General features: G+C 35.5%; 1 protein-coding gene across 1 annotated transcript; it reads left to right on the top strand.

Moving 5' to 3' along the window:
* Positions 1–3,983: 3,983 nt before the first annotated feature.
* Positions 3,984–22,866, top strand: LOC127866018 (enoyl-CoA delta isomerase 1, mitochondrial-like). Its single transcript, XM_052406251.1, has 8 exons — positions 3,984–4,139; positions 6,836–6,973; positions 8,593–8,720; positions 9,782–9,928; positions 13,258–13,353; positions 14,140–14,159; positions 15,584–15,762; positions 21,414–22,866. Exons 2-8 carry the CDS (start codon positions 6,844–6,846, stop codon positions 21,581–21,583), a joined length of 870 nt encoding a protein of 289 aa, XP_052262211.1. The 5' UTR covers positions 3,984–4,139; positions 6,836–6,843; the 3' UTR covers positions 21,584–22,866.
* The last annotated feature ends 161 nt before the right edge of the window (positions 22,867–23,027 follow it).

Here is a 23,027-nt window from a genome sequence, read left to right as displayed (position 1 = left end):
CGATGGTACCATTCCTGCAACTATCCGAACACATAGGGCACAGGTATTTTGGCATGTTCAGAGAATGATATTCATTTGAATGAATATAAGTAATGACTTCAATATATAACATCCGTATTTATACTTATCTTGGAGTATTTTGCTCCATTAAAAAAGAACATTCAACTAAAAGGTCCCTTTCGGTGCCTACACCAAAGTACCGCTTCGACACGTGTTACTCATTCAAAGGGTGTGCGTTAATTTGTCGGCAACAAATACTGATCGCTAATTGCCCATTTAATACAGTGTAAAAATGTCGGCAATACTATTAGCCATCTTCAAACATTGTTTGTCCCAGTTGTTGTACTTCCTTTAAACATCTTATTGATTCTTTTCCAAACATATCAATTAAATAATATCAGTTTGATCATGCAGAATCAAAACTATACCGGTAATACTCCTGATTATTATTTTAATCATTAATAATAGTAATTAAGACATATTATTCAAAAATATTATTGCTTTTAAGTTATTAAATTATCCGTGATATTGAAATTTTAAACTGTATTTTAGGGAATTTAATCCAATGAGGGCGTAATCAGGGTGACCTAGTTGTTATGATTTTTGCGGGTGATCGATATACTTGTATATGTAGATATTTTTTTTATAAAATTACATATGTGGTCAATTTACTATAATAAATGGTTTCATATACAAAATATAATTTTTGACGATGCTGCGAAGCAGCTCGTCTAAGTTATCATACCATGAAAAAAATCTTCACAATGGCGACCTATGTAAAAGACCGAGCCAGTCCGATTGAGATAGCTCGATTTTACTAATCGGCAAACCTCGCTGATTATCTTTGATACAGGTATACGAACGTTGACGAGTGACGTCACGCGCACCTGCTAATTGACCCGAGTTTCTACTGGAGGGCAAAAAGCGCATATACAGAAGCTCTATCTCAATATCTATCTCATAGTACTGCCTTGACAAAATCAACGTTTTTGTTGATAATCATGCATAATATCAAATATAATTTTAATTATGATGTCTGAAAAGACATAAGCATGCAAGGAACTTTATTTTTGAATAATATTGTTATTATTTGTTTTTACTTCAAACGAACTCGGGAGTGGAAAACCATTTAAGAGTACATACGGTATATGGTTACCACAAAATTTCTCTACTTGCACTTCTTTGCGACCATTTGAAGTTAAAACAAGTCTCAGAAATTGTAATTCTTTCAGAATAAAATAGATTTAATGAACGAAAACAATTGAGGATGAAGACAGACAACAAATAGATAGATTTTATCTTAGCAACATACCTGTATGCATGTAGTAACCTCTATATGTATAAAAAAAACTAACCTTGTTACACATTAAATAAATTTTATCGATTAATGTAATTGATTTATTTAATTGTTACACCAGTTTTGACACTCTGTGTTGCAGCATAGGTGTTAAATTGCACCTTTGTTCATCACAAATCGATTATCTCGTTATGATCGGAGACCGTCCAGACAAAGACAACAGGGTGTCATAAACCAAGGCACATTGGGTCCATGCCATAAACCACATGTTGCAGACGATTGTCTGTTCATTAAACACAATTCACGATACCTCCATGACATCTCTTGGCATTTTGAGAAATCAGTAAAGCCAAATTTTAAAGCAAAAAAGAAAAGTGGCTTCAATAAAATATTTCAACATTACAAAATGACGAAATCTGTCAGAAATTGATTAACAGGAACTAGTGCATTATATTAGCCAGTTAATTGAATCATTATAATACAGTGTTCAATAAATATAATTTTAACATATTGTGCAGTATTACTGCTACGTAATTAAGGGATCCGGCAAATGTAAACTTCGCTAGTACGTGTAAAGATTTTACGTTACTTCAGTGTACACAATACCATCATGAAAAGAAGCTATCACAATATGGTAAAAAATACTTGCGTTAAAGAAATGAAATTTATAATGTGTTTATAATAGAATGCTAGACTTTAAATTATCACTAATAATCACTAGCACAGACTCTAGATGACAATATACGCTCCGTGTCACTAGTAAAGAGATTTCAATATACATGCAAAGACAATTCAATTTGCATAATATGCAGGTTTTTTCCGCGTTTGTATGATAAAATTTATTAACATTGGCATTCAATGTTAACGAAACGAAAATTTATTGATTGGAAAAGTATATAACCATAACATTTAAATTTTTTATGTATTCCGTTTTTGGCTTTGTTTGATAATTGATTAAATGCACCTCTTACAAGCTGATGAAAAAAAACCTATCCATACCACTAATAATTATTATCAAATTAATAAGTGTTTTATTATTTTTGCAATATCATTTATTAAAGTCTTACTATCAGAAACAATAAGGCAATTTCAATGTTTTGTTTTGTAGGATTGTCAGTATTTAGTATTCCCACCACGTTTACTCTGATGCTTATAACTACATTGTTTTTATGAAGAGGGATCGATATATATATGTGAATATACATGTATTGGTACTAAATATAATATATTAGCACTATTTTTTTTAAAGATATTCATTTTTATTTCGCATTTGTTATCAAAATATTGACGAAGCAAAAGCCCTTTATACATGCTTTACGTTACTGTAACCAGTGTTTTTGCCCTCCAGTTAATGCGCATGCGCGGAAATATCGAAATATAAACAATAACAATCAACGTTCGTATATAGAAAGCTTAGCTGTAAATAGGACAGCATATTCTGGGAAAAAGATTTAATAATAGTTTGAAAACGTTAATTTTAAGTCAGTTATATTCAATCCATTATATGTTTATAGATCAATGAAACAACTATGCATTTTCTGTATTGTATTTGACATTTGTCGTGATTCAGAAAATAAATTGCGAATTAAAACGTGTATAATTAACTTTCAACGCGATCATGAGTGTAAAGAAAACGAATTATTTCGAACCTGCCATTTGTAAACGTTGTAGCGACTATGGTATTTACACAGCATAATAGCCGTATGATATCTGTGAAACTCGCTCTTATGCGTGCTTTCTCATTTTGCATATTTAATAAACTTTTCAAACAGAAATTACAGAGGCACATCAGTGCACATACTATGTTTGATAATTCATTCGTTTGTTGGATATTGTTTGCTGTTTTAAACACATATTAGGTCATATCGCGGAGATTTAGTTAACCTTACCATGTGTTCATGGGTGAACACATGCTCATACCTATTTTCGGGAATCATCATGAAATTATTGCCGTACTTAACGAACCAACATGCCTAAGCTCTTTGAATTAGAGAAAAAAACAATAATCAAAAGAGATTTGGGCATGTTAAATCACGTCCGTACACATAGCATCATTACCTTAGGAAAGAAAACAACGAAATATAAAGTTTGGTATGCTTTACATGTGAAATTAAAGAGCATGGTGTAATTAAAGAGCATGTCAAGTTTTGAATTTATATGCTGAAACGTCATGTTATAACCCACAAACGTTTTACTGCAACAGAACGTTTTTTAAGACAAGTGGTACAGAAAATACACGTCGAATATATTTTTAAAGATATTTCTTGTTATATTTGATCGAGAATGTAACCCGCCTCCCAGTTTCGCTGAATGGATCAAGTTCCCCACGGGTACTACTTTCCCGTACCCCAATTTTTTTCGTACCCTACATTTTTGCACCCTATTTTTTTGATACCCATTTTTTTTTCATACCCAAATTTTTGCTCGTACCCAATTTATTTTTCGTACCCATTTTTTGTCATACCCAATTTTTTTTCATAACCAAATCTTTTTTCGTACCCGATTTTTTGGGGCATAATTTTTGTACCCAAAATTTTCGTAACCATTTTTTCCTACTCAAAATGTTCGTACCCACATACACAATTGTGGTAATGTAGATACATTTAAATAGATGCTTTTATATAAATCCTCTTCAAAAGCATCGTCACACCAGTACTGTCAGTATTTGATTATTTTATGTTCTTTGTTTATTTTAGTTAGAATGCGTTAGAATTCGGTAGTTTCCTGTCTTTCCAGTAAACAAATTAATGGAATAAATCGTCTGCTGATCTAGAGTGAAGTCACATTTGCAAAGCTTCTGAGTGAGTAGGTTGATCAGTCAACAACGAATCGAACACCCGAGGTTAGAAACTGGAAGGATTCACATTTATTTCGGATCATTATACATTATTTAATTAAGTTAATACGTTTCTACATTGGCAGTCAACCTTACAAGATATTAAGCTTTATACATCCCATAAGATACATACCTAAAAGTTGCCACCTTTTAGGAAGATAGATTGATTTATTTCGGATCATTATACATTATTTAATTAAGTTAATACGTTTCTACATTGGCAGTCAACCTTACAAGATATTAAGCTTTATACATCCCATAAGATACATACCTAAAAGTTGCCATCTTTCAGGAAGATATATTGAGAGTGAGACAACTTCAAATTAGTCAGTAGATTAGTGTAATGAAATAAGGTCACTTCCCAGAGACTTAGTGTTGGGCCAGCGTTTTAGCGACGTGTTTAGAGTGTCTGACTACCACTCTTTAGTTCAATGCCACGCAGGAGCCCAAGCTTATTAAAAATAATGGTGACGAGGCAAACACAAACTATGGGTCTTAACTTGTGTGATGGTTTCGGGGAGATGCTTGTGTAGGGCCAGTAGGGGTTGACGCTTGTCAAGCGAAGTGTTTCGGGCCTTGAAACATTAAGAAGGGGTGGAGTGTAGTGAAACAAGGTCACTTCCAACAGCCTAGCAAAATAGTTAAAGTGTCTGACTGGAGATGGCATGTTCAATCCCCACTGAAGCTCAGGATTTTTCACAATATTAGATTAAGTTTCACTAGCACTACTAGTAGGACTCTGTTCCTACTGAGCTATTCAGGTTCTTACTCTGCATATGGAGATTTTTCTATGAAAGTCAGACATTCAGATTAAATGTTACATTAGATATACGGCTAGATAATACTATAATGTTACATCTTATTGTCAAAAAAAGTATATTGAAGATTTAGAACTGAAAGTTTTTCTTTAGATCATTGTTCATATATAGGCAAATCATGATGATAAAAAACAACAACATTATTTTAACCACGGACTCTAGATGATAAAATAATTAAGTTTTTTCAACGTACGCTCCGTGTTTTAACTAAAGCTGCTGTCCCGTATTTTACCTTCTTAATTAAAAGTAAAAAGGATGCAATTATATGCATTCTAATTATGCAAAGAAGCAATTATAGGAACAATCATCGATGTCCAAAAATAATTAACTATTTGTGGAAAAGCATACATGCCAGACGTCTCGATCTTGGCGGGACAGTCTTGTTTTTAGGGTGTTTGTCCCGGTGTCCTGATGTGACACAATTTGTCCCGACATTCGTACAAAATGACATAATGTTCTATAAGGTCACAATAAAATTCGCAATTAAAGCCTTAAATTACCATCGCTTATCCCTTTATTGCCCCCTTATTAACATACCATATCTACTAGTCGAGAGAACCAGTGTTGTTTTTGACACCTTATCAGTACTTTATTGGCAAATGATTGATTTTAATCGGGCATTCACACCATGGTGTTTATATGATAGGGGTCGCTAATTGCTAGCGATAGATCCATCAAAGTGAATTAAAAGCCGACTGCATTTGTATTTCATGGCCCAAATAAAGTCCAAAGATTCTATTACGCATTATTCTTTGTATTATACCAGCTGAGGCTAAAAAACCTGTCAAAACACCAGTTTGTATATCAAACAAATCGAGCGCTGACCGATACAAATTGAAGTATCATATGAATTTATACTTTCATTTTTTGACTGATTTTCAGAAAACAATTTGTACCTATTGCATCAATCTAAATTTAGAGTTAATTGATGATTGGTTGAATAAAACAATGCTCGATGCGCGCACATTGCATTGAACAATTACGCATGCCCCTGTCCAAAATTGATGTCAAATAGAGGCATGCCCTTCATTTCACGTTATGGATTCATCCGCATAGTGTACATGTGTGTTTATTTCGGGAAAATGGATAACGACTTTGTTCATAAAATTTGTTATCACATTTATCGCTAATATTTGCCAGAAGTTATGAGGTTTTGTAAGTAATATACTGATTTCTGACTACAGTAAAGGTGGCATGATTGATCGTTTAAGGTGTCCTGCTGTTTGGTCAAATGTCCTGACATTTTTTATGGAATGTCCAGATTTGGACCTGAAAATTTCTGGCATGTATGGGAAAAGATGTGAGTTATATCAATAGGGGAATTATATTTAGTAGTTCTGACATCACAATTGACACTTGTTGTCTGATTTGCAAGTTAAATAAGGTTGTAAATCTAGATGTACAGTGTAACTTACATGTGTGTGTTTTGACATGATGAGAGACAAGCTGCAGAAGACATGTGCACAAAAACTGTCATCATGGAATTAAGGATCTTTGCAAGTGATAATTGACCATAACCAAGGATCATATTTGTTTCATGCTTTGTAGTGCTTATAGCTTTACATGTATGAATATATAGATTTTTACATAATTATGTAGTCTTGTTAAAGAAAAAATTGTATGCAATCAATATTCAATGAAACCTGTGTTGTATTTAAATATTAATGATTAACATGTGGTTATCATACTAACATGTGTAGGTTAAATCCTAAGCAGTAATTTGCAATGTAGAAGGATGTTTTGTATATGTGTGTAAGCATAAAATGCAATTATATGAATAATCAGGTTGGTCTGATGACTATTCATATAATCAGGATTTTACTGCACTAGAATAAAAAATAATAAAAATAAATAAGTTGATCAGTATTATCTCCATCTTTGCAGCTTTAAAGATGATTTGGGGAAGAAGAGCGCTTCAACATGTCAAACGATTTAAAAGACTGCCATTTCAGCCAGAAGGGCTGCACAGATGTATGTCTGCAGCAACACAAAACTTGGTGGTTGAAATGGATGGAAAATCTGGTAACTATCTTTATTCATTTTTCATGTTTTTTAAAGTGAATTGTATTATTTCCTGTCTTTTTCAATCCTGTGTGGTGTTTTATTATACCGGTATCCTTGCAAACAAAGGTTGAATGGTTGTATGTAGGAGTTACATTGTCTGGCAGTCGGTTGGTTGGTTGGTTTAGTTTGTTTGTCTGTACACGTAGAATGTTAAAAGTTTGTGTGGCAAATTACTCAAGTGATTTTGAATTAAAACTTGAAATTTGTCATCACCATATAGTGAAGATTTGCAAGACTATTTAATCATTTTCCATTGATTCACATATTCCTTAGTTATGTGCCCTTGAAATAAGCCAATTTTATGCCCCCAGTAGGGTGGCATATAGCAGTTGAACTGTCAGTCTGTTTGTCTGTCCGTTTGGCCGTCTGTCCGTCCGTCCGTCTGTCTGTCTGAAAACATTAACATTGGCCATAACTTTTGCAATATTGAAGATAGCAACTGGATATTTTGGCATACATGTGTGTATCTCATGAAGCTGCACATTTTGAGTGGTGCAAGGTCAAGGTCATCCTTCAAGGTCAAAAGTAAAAAAATACAATCCAAGGGAAGTAATAAGCTTTAAAAGTAGATAATTTCTAAACCTGCCAAATGATATATTGAAATTTTATTTCAAAGCGGCGCAATAGGGGGCATTGTGTTTCTGACAAACACATCTCTTGTTATTAATAAAATGTTTTTAGCGTGTGTGACAAACTTCTTCTACATTTTTTAAGCTACATGTATTGTAGTGAAAATTAAAATATGTCCTCATCATGAAGTGTAGATGTGCAAGAAATCTTGTTTATGTCAACATGATCAACATGTTCCTGAGAATTGTTTCCTTGAACTCAGCCAGTTTTAAGTCAGAACCTCATCATTTTCTAAGTGTTGCAAACTTGTACTGCATTTCTTAAGTAATTGAATTGATACTTGAAATAAATTAATACCGTTAAGTGTAGTTGTGCTAGACACACTTTTTACAGTGATCGAAATGTTCATAAATTGTATGCCTTCGAACTTAGCCTGACTTGGGCTATGCTTTGCTTGTGTTGGGTTATAAAAGGCATTTATGTGGCAAATCTCTGGTTTTTAGAAGTTGATTTCTAATACACAAAACATGTAATCTAAAAACCTATGGTCAGATTTCATCTAATAAGTATGTGTATTGAATTTATTATGATACCTGTCATTCACTTAAGTATCATGAAGCAAATAAATGTGATCCTGAGCTTCAGCGGGGATTGAACATACGATCTCCAGAATGGTAGTCAGACGCTGACTTCTTTGCTAGGCTGTTGGAAGTGACCTTGTTTCACTACACTCCACCCCGTCTTAATGTTTCAAGGCCCAAGACACTTTGCTACACAAATATCTAGATTAACGAGACATAATTACAGCTAAATACACAGATTGGTGTAGCGAAATATATGTCTGGATCCGGAACGTGAGATTCCTGACTTAACGAGGTAAAATACTACATAATTAATCCGTTCCCCTTGATTTTCGTCCGGATCGCAAGTTTTCTGGACTATCGAATTTCGGATAAACGCGGGTTCACTGTATATGTACAATTATAATGATACATGTACTTTTGTAGGTGTTGCTGTAGTTAAACTGAACAAACCTCCAGTCAATAGCTTCAACTTGGAATTCTTGACAGAGATCAACATTCTTATGGAAAAACTTGAAAATGACAAGTCTTGTAGGGGACTTATTTTGACATCGGTAAGTTAATCTTTTATTTGCAGATGAAACATCTTTTCTGAAGTTGTTGTTTGTTGCTCAAATGAGCACAAGGTGAGCTTTTGTGATTGTCTGATGTTTGTGGTTAATATTGCGTTATGCAGCGACTCATGCATTACGCAAATTCGCCTTGTAAAACTATAGAGGCTGGATGAATTGCTTAATTTTCATGAAATTTGGTGAGACCATTTTTCCCATTTATATCTAAGCCAAGTTTGAAACTGGATCACTTGGGGTCAAAAACTTGGTCACTGGGTCATATTAAAGAAAACTCTTGTAAACACTCTAGAGGCCTTATTTTTTGCCAAATCATTATGAAACTTGGTCAGAATGTGTGTCGAATAATATTTTGGTTGACTTCAAAACTGTGTAATGTGAGATCAAAAACAAGGTCACCAGGTCAAATTAAATAAAGACCTCTAGAGGTCATATTATTTTCTCAATCTTCATGAAACTTGGTCACACAATAATGATATCTCGACAGAGTGTAGAACTGGGTCACTTGGGATTAGTCTTATTCGTTGGGCTTAAAACAGCTGGTTTTTTTCACAGTTTCTAGATGCTTTGAATGGCGTTTGTGCAAAACATCAAATTACTTCACGTAAATGGTTTCATGTACAATAACAACATTTGGCACACATGTAATTGTTAAAAACAGGTGTGTAATGACATCAGTTAAATGTCTATGTTGTCAAAAAAGTAATATGCTCATTTATCAGTATGTCTTTCAATTAGTGAATGTTAGAACTCATTCAAAGGCCCTCTTGTGGAAAATTGCATAGTATTGTAAAAATTGCAGAACCAGGACTTTATATTTGTGTTTCTTATTTTAGTTTAGAGCAAACATAGGAAACCAGTCTTTGAAGGATATGTTATATATTGGGGTGCGCTGACAACAGCCTAGACCTATCAAATGTGTTTATTTATGGATTGTAGAATAATATTTAATTATTAACCTGATACTGACCATGTAACAGAGAAATTTATATTGTGTGACTGTGTAAAAGTATGTAATTATAATGTGAATACCTCTATGTTGGCAGAATAACAACAAGATATTCAGTGGAGGCCTTGACATAATGGAGATGTACAATCCCCAGCCTGATCGACTGGCGGAGTTCTGGAGGACGCTGCAGGGCATGTGGCTCAGCTTGTATGGCTCCAGACTTGCAACCATTGCCGCCATCAATGTGAGACTGGATAATGAACAATATGGGCTTCTCTTGGGGTAAATGGGGATTCAAGCATGTGCAGTAATTGTAGTCCCAAATTAGCCTGTCAATTATACGCAGGCTTATTAGGGACGACACTCTCCGAATATACTGGAATTTTGTTTGGAAGGGAGTTTCTTTAAACAAAAAAATCCGCGGCCCATGTTGTTCAAGGCTTGCATAAACTTTTGAACACTTGAAGTCTGAACTTCATGAAATCTGATTGTGGAAGTTGTCCTCATATTTTTAAGTTTAGACAGTACACAATACAACTCCAGAGCATTTTAGTATTGAAATACAGCTTAACTTGAAGGTTTGTTAATGAATGGTCATCCCCTCTTCAGTAAGTTTATTACATGCAAATTCATTCAGCAAAACAGCAGAGCTCCAGATAAGGTTTCGGGTCAATTAGTTTTCACTACAAGTTTTTTTTCGCAATAGTTTTTTTTCCAAAATTCATAATTTTAAATTAGTTTTTTATCTTATAATGAAAAATATAATATACAAACTAAACTCTATTGACCTTTGCATGAGCTGCTGTGTGCATAACCCTTTCTGGATTTAAAAGCCCTCTCTTGCAACATTGTGTTTAATACAAGAACAACATTTCAAATGAGTATCGACATCCGAGCCTTCAATCTGTAACCAGGGAAAGTCATTATTCCATACCGAGATCTGTTTTTGCGTGATACCCCGATGTTTAGGATTGTCAATTCCACCTCATCAACCGCTTTTGACACTATATAAGATAATAGACTGCCAACTATAGACTTTGGACTTTGTTCTCGCCACGAAATGAAACCAAGTATACTTGGCGCTGTCGCATAATGAAGTTTCTTTTGAACTCGTCCACGCTTTGAAGCCGCCATGTTTAATTTTATAAACAGCAGAGCGGAAATGGAAATGACAATAAAATTGGTTACAATCAACTAAATCACAGATCCAGTATCGGAAATCTCGTTATCATTTAATTTCGCTGCGAGAACTCGGAAATTCCGTACGATCAAACGGCCGATCATAATTCGGATCCGTCTGTCTCCATTTGATACGATGGACTTTGATTTTCTTGTCGTTTTTCTTTAAAAAAACAAATCGTAATAACGATAAATCAATGCTTATCTGGAGCTCTGAAACAGGCTTATAAAATCACAGACTTAAAAAAACATTCTGACTGATATAGCAAATAAATTCCATGTTGCTTTTGAAAGTCGTGGTGTATCCATTGTTGCAACTTTGGAATTTTGCCACAAAACTTGGAGAAATTTACATGTATTCCCAAATTTCACTGCATGCAAGCATTTATATTGTACAAACCATGTCACTAAGGATTTTTTTCCAAAAATGTATGGTTTTAATAAACAGCATGCAGTTTATGGGAAGTTAACATTGGCATTTTTTTTAAAGCCCTTACTGTTGGACCTGTTTAACAATTCAAAAAGAACAGCAGCGTCCAAGGTTTGATAACCAGTAAAAAAATTCTTCACAATGGCGACCTATGTAAAAGACCGAGCCAGTCCGATTGAGATAACTCGATTTTTCAGTTACTTCCCTTGGCATTCGCCACTGCGTAGGAGATTGCTCGTTGGTTTTCATTGATAACATTCTCCTAGCAGAGTTGTCGTTCGTGTTGATAAAGGTAAATATTAATAGAACAGCATATCCTGGGGAAACAGATTCAATAAGTGTATCAGAACGTTAATTTCAAATAAGTAATTTTATATCCATTTTATTTTTATGGACCAATGAAACAACTATATATTTTCTCTATTTTGTTTGATATTTGTTCTCGATTTAGTAAATAAATTGCTAATAAAAACATGTAAAATAAACTTTTTACGTGATCACAAAACTAAAGAATGCGAACGATTTCGAACCTGCAAATTGTAAACGCTGCACTGCAATGATATATATAGATAAAACAACATTTCTTTGCGTAATTGTCCGTCCCGCTAGCGCAGTGGTAAGGACGTTCGCTTTGTCACCTTTACGACACCGGTTCGATTACCGCTCCCGGCGCAATGTTATATTTTGTATGTTTTGTGGTCACCATTCCGGACAGGTGTTTTTTTTCCGGATAATCTCATCCCCCCCCCCCCCCCCCCCCCGCAGCATTTGACCATATAAAAAAAAAAAAAAAAGTATTTCAGTACAAAACAAATAGCTGGAAATTGCAGCTATCATTCAAAATTCGTCCCAACTGTCGTCAATCTAATCTTATTAGGTAGGAGTGCTGGACACACTCCGGGTCCCAACATTATGCAGCCTCAGCGCGGAGGTAACTCATTACCTTGGAAAAACACAAATACACACACTGGGTGCAGCCTAGGCGCGTATAGACTCAAACAAGGCAACAAACTCAAGTGCGGGCACAATCATTTAAATTTTACATATTGAATACGATATTCTAACAGAAATTACACAACCACCTAAGTGTACATACCATGTTTGATATTTCGTTCGATTGTTAGATTTCAGCATATACATGTATAAGGTCATTTCGCTATTAGTTAACTTATCCATATGTTCGTGGGCCAACTCGGATAGTCAAGTGCTCATACGATTGAGCTCACATGGTCCGGCTTTGTGCTCATACCTACTTTCGAGAATCATCATGAATGTATTGCCTTACTTAATGAACAAGAATGTGACCCGCCTCCCAGTTTCGCTCAATGGGTCAAGTTACCCACGGGCACTACTTCCCCGTACCCCTTAACTTTTTTTCGTACCAAAAATGTTTCGTACGCAAATTTTTTTCGTACCAAATTTTTTTTCGTACCCAAATTTTTTATCGTACCCAAATGTTCGTATCAACATACACAATTCTGGTGATATAGATAAACTTAAATTGATGTTTTATATCCATCCTCTTCAAAAGCATCATCACACCAGTACTGCCAGTACTTTGATTTCAACCAGAATGACATATGCTTTCTTTGACACCTAATCACATGTAGTTATATATGCTGTTGCAGTGTTAACTGAAAATATTAATCATGGAATATTGCTGAATAACAAATTAATAAAAATGACTTTCGTGCATATATCTGAACTTAATTAAGCCTTGTTCTGCAAAAACTAGTTTTAATCCCATGTGTGTAAAGTAATGTCTTAGATTAGCATATGCAGTCGGCTCTGGCTATTCAGGGACAACACTTTACGCTTTTATTGTAATTTTTGTTCAAAAGAAGTCTCTTGTTAGAGAAAATTCAGTTTAGGTGAAAGTGTCTTCCCTCATAAGCCTGTCCCAGATCAAGGCACGATTGTTTTGAACCCTTCATGTCTGTGAACTGTCAACAATTCTTTCCCAGGGCCACAGTCCAGCTGGCGGATGTTTGACGGCCCTGAGCTGTGACTACAGAATAATGGCCCCAGGGTTCACCATTGGCCTCAATGAAACACAACTGGTAAGATGTTCATATTGGTCCTTACTCTTACATGTGTTGGTCTCAGCTGATGCAGGGGATATAACCTTCAACCATTTCCTATTGAAACTTAGCTATATGCGATTTCTAAAGATTTACTACCAGAGTATTGAATTATTAAATATGATCTGTGACTTGTTTTTTTTAAAGTTGAAATGTTGTATACAAAACGAAATTTAAATCCATTACAATATCATTGAGATATTGGTTAGTTGTTACTAGAAGTTGTACCTAGACTAGTAATGACATGACCCAATGTAACTGTGCATATTGTTATAACATGATGCCATGGGGCTATTGCATGGTTACCTCCAGTTTGGATAATAAATATATGAAACTGATATGTTTAATTTTCAGTAGATATAAAAATGCATTTGAGTTGCTTTCTAGGAAATTCAGGCTTAATACAAGTAGCATCCCTGTCTGGACAAGCTAATAAGTGACAACACGTTCCACCTAGACTTGATTTTTGTTAAGAAGAGACTTAACAAAAAACTCCATAAAAGTGGAAAGTGTCGTCCATGACTTATAGAGGGAATATACTTAAAGCACATGCATAAAGCCCAGTTTTCCAAGAGACCGGCTATTTTTGTATCAGAATAATGTTATATGTCTATTTTTTTTAATCAGCTATTCATTGATAATTCTTGGAAATACAAATATCTTATATTAAACAGTTTAAATATAATTGTATTTTACATATACATTATACACATATACGAATAATCAAATCGGCGTTGTACTTATTACTTATGTTTTGCCTTTCAGGGAATCATTCCCCCATTTTGGTAAGCATCTTTATTCTGTCTTTGATGCATTAGAATGCATTGACATCAATAGTTAATAATCATAGTACTGATTAATTAACAGTTTATGTGCACAATGAATTGTCTTTTTATGCCCCCGAAGGAGGGCACACAGTGATCAAATCGTCTGTCCGTCTGTCTTTCCGTCACACTTTGCGTTTAGGTTTTGGAAAAATTCTCATAAATTCTATGTCACTTCAGATGTAAGTGTCATATTTGGTATGCATGTGTATATTGACAAGGCCTTTCCATACGCACACAAATTTTGACCCATTTGACATTGTCCTTGAATTTAGGGTCCGCATTTAGGTTTCGAAATCTGCGTTGAGGTTTCGAAAAATGCTCATAACTTCAATGTCCCTTCAGATGTAACCTTCATATTTGGTATGCATGTGTATATGGACAAGGCCTTTCCATACCCACACACATTTTGACCTCTCTGACCTTGACCTTGAACTTAGGATCCACGTTTAGGTTTCAAAATCTGCGTCTAGGTTTTGAAAAATTTTCATTACTTCTATGTCGCTTCAGATGTAACCTTCATATTTGGTATGCATGTGTATATGGACAAGGCCTTTCCATACCCACAGAAAATTTGGACCCCCTTGACCTTGACCTTGACCTTGAACTTAGGGTCCACGTTTAGGTTTCGAAATCTGCATTTAGGTTTCGAAAAATGCTCATAACTTCTATGTTGCTTCAGATGTAACCTTCATATTTGGTATGCATGTGTATATGGACAAGGCCTTTCAATACGCACACACATTTGGACCCTTTGACCTTGAACTTAGGGTCCGCGTTTAGGTTTCAAATCTGTGTTTAGGTTTTGAAAAATGTTCATAACTTATATCAAAGCGTTTTTCGGGGGCATATGTCATCCTATGGAGACAGCTCTTGTTTTATGATTTCATACAATTACTATTCATTACTGGTAAACTGAATGAATATTATTGATACATGTACACTATTCTGTGTTTTATACAATTGTACCAATAACATTCTGTAACTTCATAAGTGTTCAAAATATGTGCATGTTATATAATTAACAACACGTTTTAATTTATATGAGGCCGTTTCCTCATATTTTAATGGTAATTGTATCAGTACAATTGGAGAAATATGATTATTTTTAACCTGTTTGGGAATGTTATAAATATGAATAAGTAAATAATGAAACAACTATTTCAATGACATTTTCACTTCTACTTTTGTCCCTAGGAGGTATGGTAGTTACAAATAACTTATGTGCATCTTTATGAGATCCTTATATGAGACTTTCGCATATTCATATTGTGAAAATTCTTAGGTAAGTTGGACAATGAAGAAAAGCTCAGAAATATTATAATACTTTAATTCATCTGTTGTTACTCAACTTCCAAACTCTGATTTTCCCTGGCCTGTTACAGGTTTGTGGAGTCGATGATTAACGTTACAGGCCAGCGGCAAGCTGAGGTATGCTGTCAGAAGGGCCTCATGATGACCACGGAGCAAGCCCACAGTATTGGCCTTGTGGACGATGTGGTGCCAGGGGAGGCAATCCTGGAGCGCGCACACAATGAGATGAAGAACTGGCTCAAAGTGCCCGGTATGCTGTGGATCATGTTTGTCGGAGTTTGATTGGGTTTATTGTTGTCCCATGCTGAAATGTGTTGGGATATAAAAATGGTAGACATCATTCCGTGTCATGGGGGAAAGTTTTTTGGGTTAAACCGGAATTCCGTTTATTGTGATCGCCTTTTGTCCGTCGTGCGTTGTGCGTCGTGCGTCGTCAACATTTAGCTTGTTAACACTCTAGAGGCCACATTTATTGTCCAATCTTCATGAAACTTGCTCAGAACATGTGTCCCAATAATATCTTGGACGAGATTGAAAATGGTTCCGGTTGATTGAAAAACATGGCCGCCAGGGGGCGTGGCAGTTTGCTATAGTAAAACCTTGTTAACACTCTAGAAGTCACATTTATTGTCCGATCTTCATGAAACTTTGTCAGGACATGTGTCCCAATAATATCTTGGACGAGTTCGAAAATGGTTCCGGTTGGTTGAAAAACATGGCCGCCAGGGGGCGTGGCAGTTTTCCTTATATGGCTATATTAAAACCTTGTTAACACTAGAAGTCACATTTTTAGTCCAATCTTCATGAAACTTGGTCAAAACATGTGTCCCAATAATATCTTGGACGATTTCGAAAATGGTTCCAGTTGAATGAAAAACATGGCCGCCATGGGGCGGGGCAGTTTTCCTTATATGGCTTTACTGTATGGTAAAACCTTGTTAACACTCTAGAAGTCGAATTTGTGGTCCAATGCTCATGAAACTTTGTCAGAATATTTGAACTAATAATATCTGGGCTAAGTTCAAAAATGGTTGAGATCAGTTAAAAAACATGGCCGCAAGGGAGCGTGGCATTTTTCCTTAAATGGCTATTTACTACAAAACCTTGTTAACACTCTAGAAGTCACATTTATTATCCAATCTTTATGAAACTTGATCTGAACATTTGATCTAACAATAGCTTGAGTGAGTTTGAAAATGGTTATGGTTTGTTGAAAAATATGGCCGCCAGGGGGGGGGGGTCAGTTGTCCTTATATGGCTTTAGTGAAAACTTGTTGACACTATATTAGCCTCATTTATTGGCCAATCTTCATGAAACTTGGTCAGAACATTTGTCCCTATTAAATTTTGCCAGAGATTGAAGCTGGGTCATATGAGCTCAAAAACTAGGTCACAAGGTCAAATATAAAAAAAACATGTTAAAAGTCACTTTTTTGGTCCAAAATAATCTTCATGAATCAGCTTGCATTTTTTCAGAATAGTCTAGTTCCTTTGGCTTTCAGGTGAGCGCCTTAGGGCCTGATGGCTCTCTTGTTTTGGATTGCTGCTGAGGCCATTTTTATGCCCCCTTTCAAAGAAAAGGGGGTATATAGCTTTCGCACTGTCCGTCAGTCAGTCTGTCTGTCAGTCTGTCTGTCAGTCATTTCAAGGATTTAGCATGTTGTCCGCTCTCTAATTATACCCCCACAAATGAAGTTTAGGGGGGTACATAGGAGTGAACTTGTCTGTCGGTCGGTCTGTCGGTCTGTCTGTCTGTCGGTCCGTATTAAGTGTCCGCTCTCTTATTCAAGTAGTTTTCATCCGATCTTCACCAAACTTGGTCAGAAGTTGTATCTACATGATGTCTAGGCCAAGTTTGAACATGGGCCTTGCCAGGTCAAAAACTAGGTCACTGGGTCACTTAGTGCCTTTTAAACATTCAGCATGTTGTCCGCTCTCTAATTCAAGTAGTTTTCATCCGATCTTCACCAAACTTGGTCAGAAGTTTTATCTAGATGATCTGAAGGCCAAGTTCGAACATGGGCCATGCCAGATCAAAAACTAGGTCACAGGGTCATTTAGTACGTTTTACACAATGAGCATGGTGTCCGCTCTCTATTTCAAGTAGTTTAAATTAGATCTTCACCACACTTAGTCAGAAGTTGTAACTAGATGATGTGTAGGTCAAGTTCGAGCATGGTCCATGCCGGGTCAAAAACTAGGTCACAGGGTCACTTAGTGTGTTTTAAACCTCACCATGTTGTCCGTATTCTAATTGAAGTAGTTTTCATCCAATCTTCACCAAAATTGGTCAGAATTTGTATCTTGATAATGTCTAGGGCAAGTTTGAATATGGGTCATGCCGGGTCAAAAACAAGGTCACGGGGTCACTTAGTGCGTTTTAAACATCACAATGTTGTCCGCTCTCTTATTCAAGTAGTTTTCATCCAATCTTCTCCAAACTTGGTCAGAAGTTGTATTTAGATGCTGTCTAGGTCAAGTTTTAATATGGGTCATGCCGGGTCAAAAACTAGGTCACGGGGTATCTTCGTGCGTTTTAAACCTCACCATTTTGTCCGCTCTCTAATTCAAGAAGTTTTCATCCAATCCTCACCAAACTTGGTCACAAGTTTTATCTAAATGATCTCTAGGACAAGTTTGAACATGGGCCATTCCGGGCCTAAAACTAGGTCACTGGATCACTTAGTGCGTTTTTTAACATTCAGCATGGTCTGCTCTCTAATTCAAGTAGTTTACAACCGATCTTCACCAAACTTGGTCAGAAGTTTTATGGAGATGATCTTAAGGCCAAGTTAGAACATGGGCCTTTCTGGGTCAAAAACTAGGTCAAGGGGTCACTTAGTGCGTTTAAAAAATTGAGCATTGTGTCCGCTGTTTTTTGTGAAGACGACATGCAAAATATTATGTGTCAATGGGGCATGTGGGGGTATTCGTCACGTCTGTGACAAAGCTCTAATTGAAGTAGTTTTCATTTTATCTTTAGCAAACTTGGTCTGAAGTTGTATCAAGACAATATCTAGGTAAACTTCGAATATGGGTCATGCTTGGTTAAAAACTAGGTCATGGGGTCTCTTAGTGCATTTCAAGGATTTAGCATGGTGTCCGCTCTCTAATTGAAGTAGTTTTCATCTGATCTTTACCAAACTCGGTCAGAAGTTGTATCAAGACAATATCTAGGTCAAGTTCGAATATAGGTTATGCTGGGTCAAAAACTAGGGCATGGGTCACTTAGTGCATTTCAAGGATTTAGAATTGTGTCCGCTTTCTAATTGAAGTAGTTTTCATCTAATCTTTATCAAACATGGTCAGAATTTGTATCAAGACAATATCTAGGTCAAGTTCGAATATGGGTCATACCGTGCCAAAAACTAGGTCACGGGGTCACTTAGTGCATTTCAAGGATTAAGCATGGTGTCCGCTATCTAGTTTATGTGGCTTTCTGATTTATTTTGATATTCTAAGACATTTTTATGCCCCCGAAGGAGGGCATATAGTGATCGGACTGTCCGTCCATCTGTCCTTCACACTTTGCGTGTAGATTTCGAAAAATGCTCATAACTTCTATGTCGCTTCAGATAGCAATTTCATATTTGATATGCATGTGTATATGGACAAGACTTTTCCATACGCACACAAATTTTGACCCCTGTGACCTTGACCTTCAACTTAGGGTCCGGGTTTAGGTTTCGAAATCTGCGTTTAGGTTTCGAAAAAAGCTCATAACTTCTACCAAGCGTTTATAGGGGGCATAAGTCATCCTATGGTGACAGCTCTTGTTCAGAATCGTGTAAATTGTTGCAAAAATTGGGGGGGGGGGGAGGGTAGGAGGTAGGCCGCCTAAAGATATCATTGGCACACATGTAAATGACTCAAAAAAAAACGCCTCTGTCACACTCTGGATCCTGCAATTATTGATGAAGAATTAAAGCTAGGTTATTAAAGTGGTGTGTGGAGGGAGGGCCAAATGGTGAATATGCATCTTAAGTCTTTTTTTTTTCATCACATGAAAATTGTGGTTGATATGGTAGCAGAAATAATGGATAAATAAAATTAAGATCCTTTGATAACTGTAGAAAAAAATAAGCTAGGTTGCTTAAACTCTTATAGTGGGCAATATAGGAATATGCAATTTACTTTGTTTTTCTTACTCAGACAAAAATGTGATTCTATTGTTACAGGAATATTTCATAAATTTAATCTGGATCCTATGATGATAAAAAACTATAAATGTACACTTTCAGTGTTATTGATATGTTATCATGATTCAGTTGGGAAACCAACTTACCCAAGAACCACAAACAATCCGAATAAAAGAAAGAGCAAAAAAATGCAAGTTGCCAGATAAACTGTGAAATAGGAGCTAGGTTTACTGTGAATAATTGGTAAATGAAATATGCTTTATAGTTCCTCATAAACAATTCACCTATACCTTTTTTATGTCCCCCACCCACTATAGTGGGGGACATATTGTTTTTGCCCTGTCTGTTGGTCTGTACGTTGGTCTGTTTGCTCCAACTTAAACATTTGCAATAACTTTTTCAATATTCAAGATAGCAACTTGATATTTGGCATGCATGTGTATCTCATGGAGCTGCACATTTTGAGTGATGAAAAGTCATGGTCAAGGTCATCCTTTAAGGTCAGAGGTCAAATATATGTGGCCAAAATCGCTCATTTTGTTAATTCTTTTGCAATATTGAAGATAGCAACTTGATATTTGGCATGCATGTGTATCTCATGGAGCCGCACATTTTGAGTGGTGAAAGGTCAAGGTCAAGGTCATCCTTCAAGGTCAGAGGTCAAATATATGTGGCCAAAATCGCTCATTTTATGAATACTTTGGCAATATTGAAGATACCAACTTGATATTTGGCATGCATGTGTATCTCATGGAGCCGCACATTTTGAGTGGTGAAAGGTCAAGGTCATCCTTCAAGGTCAGAGGTCAAGTATATGTGGCCAAAATCGCTTTTTTTATCAATGCTTTGGCAATATTGAAGATACCAACTTGATATTTGGCATGCATGTGTATCTCATGGAGCCGCACATTTTGAGTGGTAAAAGGTCAAGGTCATCCTTCAAGGTCAAAGGTAAAAAAAATAAAATCAAAGCGGCGCAGAAGGGGACATAGTGTTTCTGACAAACATATTTTTGGCCATAACTTTTTCAATATTTAACATAGCAACTTGATATTTTGCATGCATGTGTATCTCATGGAGCTGCACATTTTGAGTGCTAAAATTTCAAGGTGAAAATCATCCTTGAAGGTCTAGGGTAGAAAAAACAATGTTGAGGGAACTAATAACCTTTAAATGGACATAGTTATCTGACCTGCCCACGTATATATTTTTGTAAAATAAATTGAAGCTATATAAATAATATAAATAAATAAAAATTTGCCCTGTCTGTTGGTTGGTTTGTTGGTTGGTTGGTTTGTGTGTTTGTTTGTGCAAACTGTAACATTTGCAATATTGAAGATAGCAACTTCATATTTGACATGCATGTGTATCTCATAGAGCTGCACATTTTGAGTGGTGAAAGGTCAAGGTCATCCTTCAAGGTCAAAGGTCAAATATATGGGTCAAAATCGCTAATTTAATGTACACTTTTGCAATATTGAAGATAGCAACTCGATATTTGGTATGCATGTGTATCTCATGGAGCTGCACATTGTGAGTGGTGAGAGGTCAAGGTCATCCTTCAAGGTCAAAGGTCAAATATATGGGGACATAGTGTTTCACAAACACATCGCTTGTTGTCTATAAAAATTCTTTCAGTCAGTTGTATGTCATTCTCTACAGTAACCACTTGTCAGTATACTCTGAGACTTGGGAAACATGAAAACATTATGGCTAGATATAGTTTGCGTAATTTAATTTCTTATTTTTATATTTATTTCAGACTTTGCGCGGCAGTTGACAAAGCGACAGATTAGAAAACCAACAATGGACAGACTGATAGCAAAACGGGATGAGGACATACAGAACTTTGTTCAGTTTATCACCAAAGACTCTGTACAAAAGGCTATGGGAGTCTACATTGATCAATTGAAAAATAAAGCTAAAAAGTGATTTTTTCGGAAAATATATGCTAATGAAATACATTACAAAATGTAGTACATAATTTTTGCATGGTAATGTTTGAAGAAAACAAATATCCAGGCAATATAATGTATGAAGTGTGCTGTTGTTATGTTTAAATAAATATGCTTTACAGTTTTTTTAATTCGAAGTTTTAGTTTTGTAAATTGTCCAAAGTGAATAAATATTTGAGGGACATGTTCATAGTTTTCCCATACATGATTATTTTACCAAGTTAATTTGTCATATTCCTAAAATACGCATGTATAATTTTCATGTGTGAACCAATAAAGTTATGATTTGTTATGAAAATAAAATTTAAGGCCACTTAAAGTTTTATGAGGAGACCAGGTTGGTATAACAAACAGATCAAATGTGATGTATTTGCTTTGATTATTCCATATTACCAGCATGATTTAAGAAACATGGGTATATGTGATAATAGCTTGATAATCAGTATTTAGATGAGTGTAAATACCAGTAATTATTATTATACAATTGAGTCAAAAAATTACATTATTGTGTGTTGATAGTTATTGAAAATAGTTGAGCTTTTGGCTTTGTAAAGTTAACTTATTAAATACCTCACTTGTATGCCTTATTGTGTGTATAAAACTGTAAACCAAGAGAAATAAAAAAGATGTTTAATTTTTTTTATCAAGTGCAAGTAAGTTTAAAATATTGTATTCCAGGTGCAAATCTTATGAAATATTTTCTTCGGATTTTCCAAAAATCTATGGGAACAAGTATTGCAATAAAACATCTGAACTATTGGAATTGAATCACTTGATGCTTATGTTGATGGCAATGTTTTTTAGCCTAGCTCTGGGAAATATGTGTAAATGCATGTGCGTAAAGTGTCACACCAGACAGTGTGTTCAGTCTGTACAGTATAATCAGGAACAACACTTCCTGCTTTAATGGAAATGTTTATTTAAAGGATGTTTCTTCTTAGCAAAATTCCAGTTTAGGCGGAAAGTGTTATCCCTTATTAGCATGTATGCACTGCACAGGCTTATCTGGGACGACACTTTTCACACATACATTAAACTCGTTACCAAAAGTGACACTCATATCTAAGCGAATAATTAGTTTAGAAATGATGAAACCTTTTTCTGTAAATACATTTTTTCGTGAATAGTATGCACAACTAAGTGTGTTAAAATATTAATCAAGTAATGGGCATTGTTGCACCTGGTGCTGGAATTGTTGTCAAATTTTCATTCCTGTTTGTATCTTTAAAAGGAGTCTTAAATTAAAACTGGAAAATCTTTGACCATTTTTTGTAAGTTTTGTTGATTTATGTAATATCTGGCCCTGTAGTTGATCAAGCAGTAATAAATTGAGCCTTGTTTTGAGAAAACTGGGCATAATGCATGTGGGTAAAGTGTCGTCCCAGATTAGCCTGTGCAGTCCGCACAGGCTAATAAGGGAT

The sequence above is a fragment of the Dreissena polymorpha genome, chromosome 2, assembly GCF_020536995.1.
Source record: "Dreissena polymorpha isolate Duluth1 chromosome 2, UMN_Dpol_1.0, whole genome shotgun sequence".
Classification (NCBI taxonomy): Eukaryota; Metazoa; Mollusca; class Bivalvia; order Myida; family Dreissenidae; genus Dreissena; species Dreissena polymorpha.
The sequence above is the reverse complement of the archived record's forward strand: the minus strand, read 5'-3'. Positions and strand labels throughout refer to the sequence as shown.

Coding starts and splice junctions, on each gene's coding strand:
- LOC127866018 (XM_052406251.1), top strand. CDS start 6,844: ATGATTTGGGGAAGAAGAGCGCTTCAACATGTCAAACGATTTAAAAGA. Junction 8,721..9,781: donor GGGGACTTATTTTGACATCG/GTAAGTTAATCT, acceptor CTATGTTGGCAG/AATAACAACAAGATATTCAG. Junction 14,160..15,583: donor GGAATCATTCCCCCATTTTG/GTAAGCATCTTT, acceptor GGCCTGTTACAG/GTTTGTGGAGTCGATGATTA.